The sequence below is a fragment of the Mandrillus leucophaeus genome, unplaced genomic scaffold, assembly GCF_000951045.1.
Source record: "Mandrillus leucophaeus isolate KB7577 unplaced genomic scaffold, Mleu.le_1.0 Scaffold11, whole genome shotgun sequence".
In the NCBI taxonomy this organism is placed as follows: domain Eukaryota; kingdom Metazoa; phylum Chordata; class Mammalia; order Primates; family Cercopithecidae; genus Mandrillus; species Mandrillus leucophaeus.
In genome coordinates this window covers 1,986,097-1,988,643 of record NW_012099209.1, presented here as the reverse complement: position 1 = coordinate 1,988,643, position 2,547 = coordinate 1,986,097, and the positions used below count along the sequence as shown (strand labels likewise).

General features: G+C 53.5%; 1 protein-coding gene across 1 annotated transcript in view; it reads right to left on the bottom strand.

Annotated features, from left to right (window-relative positions):
• CCDC124 (coiled-coil domain containing 124) overlaps window positions 1–2,547 on the bottom strand; it is a 22,182-nt gene that overhangs the window by 12,680 nt on the left and 6,955 nt on the right. The window contains exon 2 of the mRNA XM_011990176.1: window positions 1,680–1,849. Within this exon, the coding sequence (XP_011845566.1) occupies window positions 1,680–1,838 (159 nt within the window). The 5' untranslated portion in view covers window positions 1,839–1,849. The remainder of the gene's footprint in view (window positions 1–1,679; window positions 1,850–2,547) is intronic.

Here is a 2,547-nt window from a genome sequence, read left to right as displayed (position 1 = left end):
TAAATAAAAATAAAAAATAAGGCCGGGCGCGGTGGCTCAAGCCTGTAATCCCAGCACTTTGGGAGGCCGAGACGGGCGGATCACAAGGTCAGGAGGTCGAGACCATCCTGGCTAACACGGTGAAACCCCATCTCTACTAAAAAAATACAAAAAACTAGCTGGGCGAGGTGGTGGGCGCCTGTAGTCCCAGCTACTCGGGAGGCTGAGGCAGGAGAATGGGGGGAACCCGGGAGGCGGAGCTTGCAGTGAGCTGAGATCCGGCCACAGCACTCCAGCCTGGGCGACAGAGCGAGACTCCGCCTCAAAAAAAAAAATAAATAAAATAAAAAAATAAAATAAATAAAAAATAAAAAAATAAAAATACAAAATTAGCTGGGTGTGATGGTGCATGCCTGTAATTCCAGATACTCAGGAGGCTGAGGCAGGAGAATTGCTTGAACCCGGGAGGCGGAGGTTGCAGTGAGCCGAAATTGGGCCACTGCACTCTAGCCTGGGCAACAGAGCGAGACTCCGTCTCAACAACAACAACAAAATAAACACCTAGAAGAACCTGTGGACCTGGGTCAGCAGGTTGGAAATGGGGGCCTGATCACAGTGTTTCTCTGTCTCGGCACTGCTGACTTCTGGGGCTGGCTCGTTCTTTGCTGTGGGGGCGTCCTGTGCATTCTAGGGTGTCAGCATCTCTGGCCTCCACCTTCTAGATGCCAGCAACACGCCCTCTCCCCGAGTTATGACAACCAAACACATCTCCAGGTGTTGCCAAGCGTCCTCAGGGGCAGAGTGGCTCCATCGTGAGAATGACCATCTAGCCCAACCCTGGCATTACTCAAAGGAGAAAAACGTCCACAGAGAGCAATGACAGCCTCACTGTCCACAAACAAGCAAGACCGTGCCACCCCAGGGCCTTTGCACACACCATTTCCTCTGCCTCCCTCCCCTCTGCCATTTCCAGTGCCTCTGGTGTTTTGCTTTTTGTTTTCTGAGTCAGTGTCTCACTCTGTTGCCCAGATTGGAGTGCAACGGCACGATCTCAGCTCACTGCAACCTCCGCCTCCCAGGTTCAAGCAATTCTCCTGCCTCAGCCTCCCAAGTAGCTGGGATTACAGGAGCGTGCCACCACACCCAGCTAATTTTTGTATTTTGAATAGAGTCAGGGTTTCACCATGTTGGCCAGACTGGTCTTGAACTCCTGACCTCAGGTGATCCGCCCACCTCGGCCTCCCAGAGTGCTGGGATTACAGGCATGAGGCACAGCGCCCGGCCTCTTTTTTTTTTTTTTTGAGATAGAATCTCGCTCTGTTGCCCATGCTGGAATGCAGCAGGGAGATCTCGGCTCACTGCAAACCTGCGCCTCCCAGTTCAAGCAATTCTCCTGCCTCAGCCTCCAGAGTAGCTAGGACTATAAGTGTGCACCACCATGCAGTTAATTTTTGTATTTTTAGTAGAGACGGGGTTTCACCATGTTGGCGAGGCTGGTCTTGAACTCCTGACCTCAGGTGATCTGCCCACCTTGGCCTCCCAAAGTGCTGGGATGACAGGCGTGAGCCACCGTGCCCAGTCCCTCCTGGCCTTTCAGACCAAAGCTCAGAGGGGCCTCTTGCTATTCACCCACATTGACATAAGGACCACTGGCCTCGGCCACAGGGCACACAGGCCGCGGGGACTTGGGGCACACGCACCTTGCGCTGCTCCTTCCTCATGACGTGTTTGTCGTCGTCCTTCCAGTAGGCATCCTCCAGCTCCTTCTGCTTCTTGGCATCAGCGGCTGCCTTGGCCTCTGCCCTCCGTGCCCGGGCCGCTGCCGACTTGGTGTTCTCACCCTGGAACTTCTTGGGCATCCCTCAGCAGGCTGTGGGAAGAGGATGGGGCAGAGGAGCAGGGGCTGGTGGGGACATCGGCACTCAGCACCCCCAGACTCACACCTGGGCAGCCAGGACCCTCTTGGGGCCTCCATGGCCTTCTCTGTATAAAACAAGGGCTTTGGAATTAGCGCTCTCCTTGTAAAAGTTTATTAAGGCAAAATTCACATCATGACACCAAATGAGCTCATTTGGGCCGGGTCTGGTGGCTCATACCCGTAATCCCAGCACTTTGGAAGGCCGAGGCGGGCGGATCACTTGCGGTCAGGAGTTCGAGACTAGCCTGGCCAACACAGCAACACCCCATCTCCACTAAAACTACAAAAATTAGCTGGGCATGGTGGTGTGCACCTGTATTCCCAGCCAGTCAGGAGGCTGAGGCAGGAGAATAGCTTGAACCCAGGAGGTGGAGGTTGAAGTGAGCCAAGATCATGCCACTGCACTCCAGCCTGGGCGATAGAACGAGACTCCGTCTCAATGAAAGGAAAAAAAACTAATTTAAAGGTGTACAATTCAGGCCAGGCGCGGTGGCTCACGCCTGTAATCCCAGCACTTTGGGAGGCCAAGGTGGGCAGATTACCTGAAGTCAGGAGTTCAAAACCAGCCTGGTCAACAGGGTGAAACCCTGTGTCAACTAAAAATAAAAAAATTAGCTCGGTGTGATGGTGGGCACCGTTTTTTTTTTTTT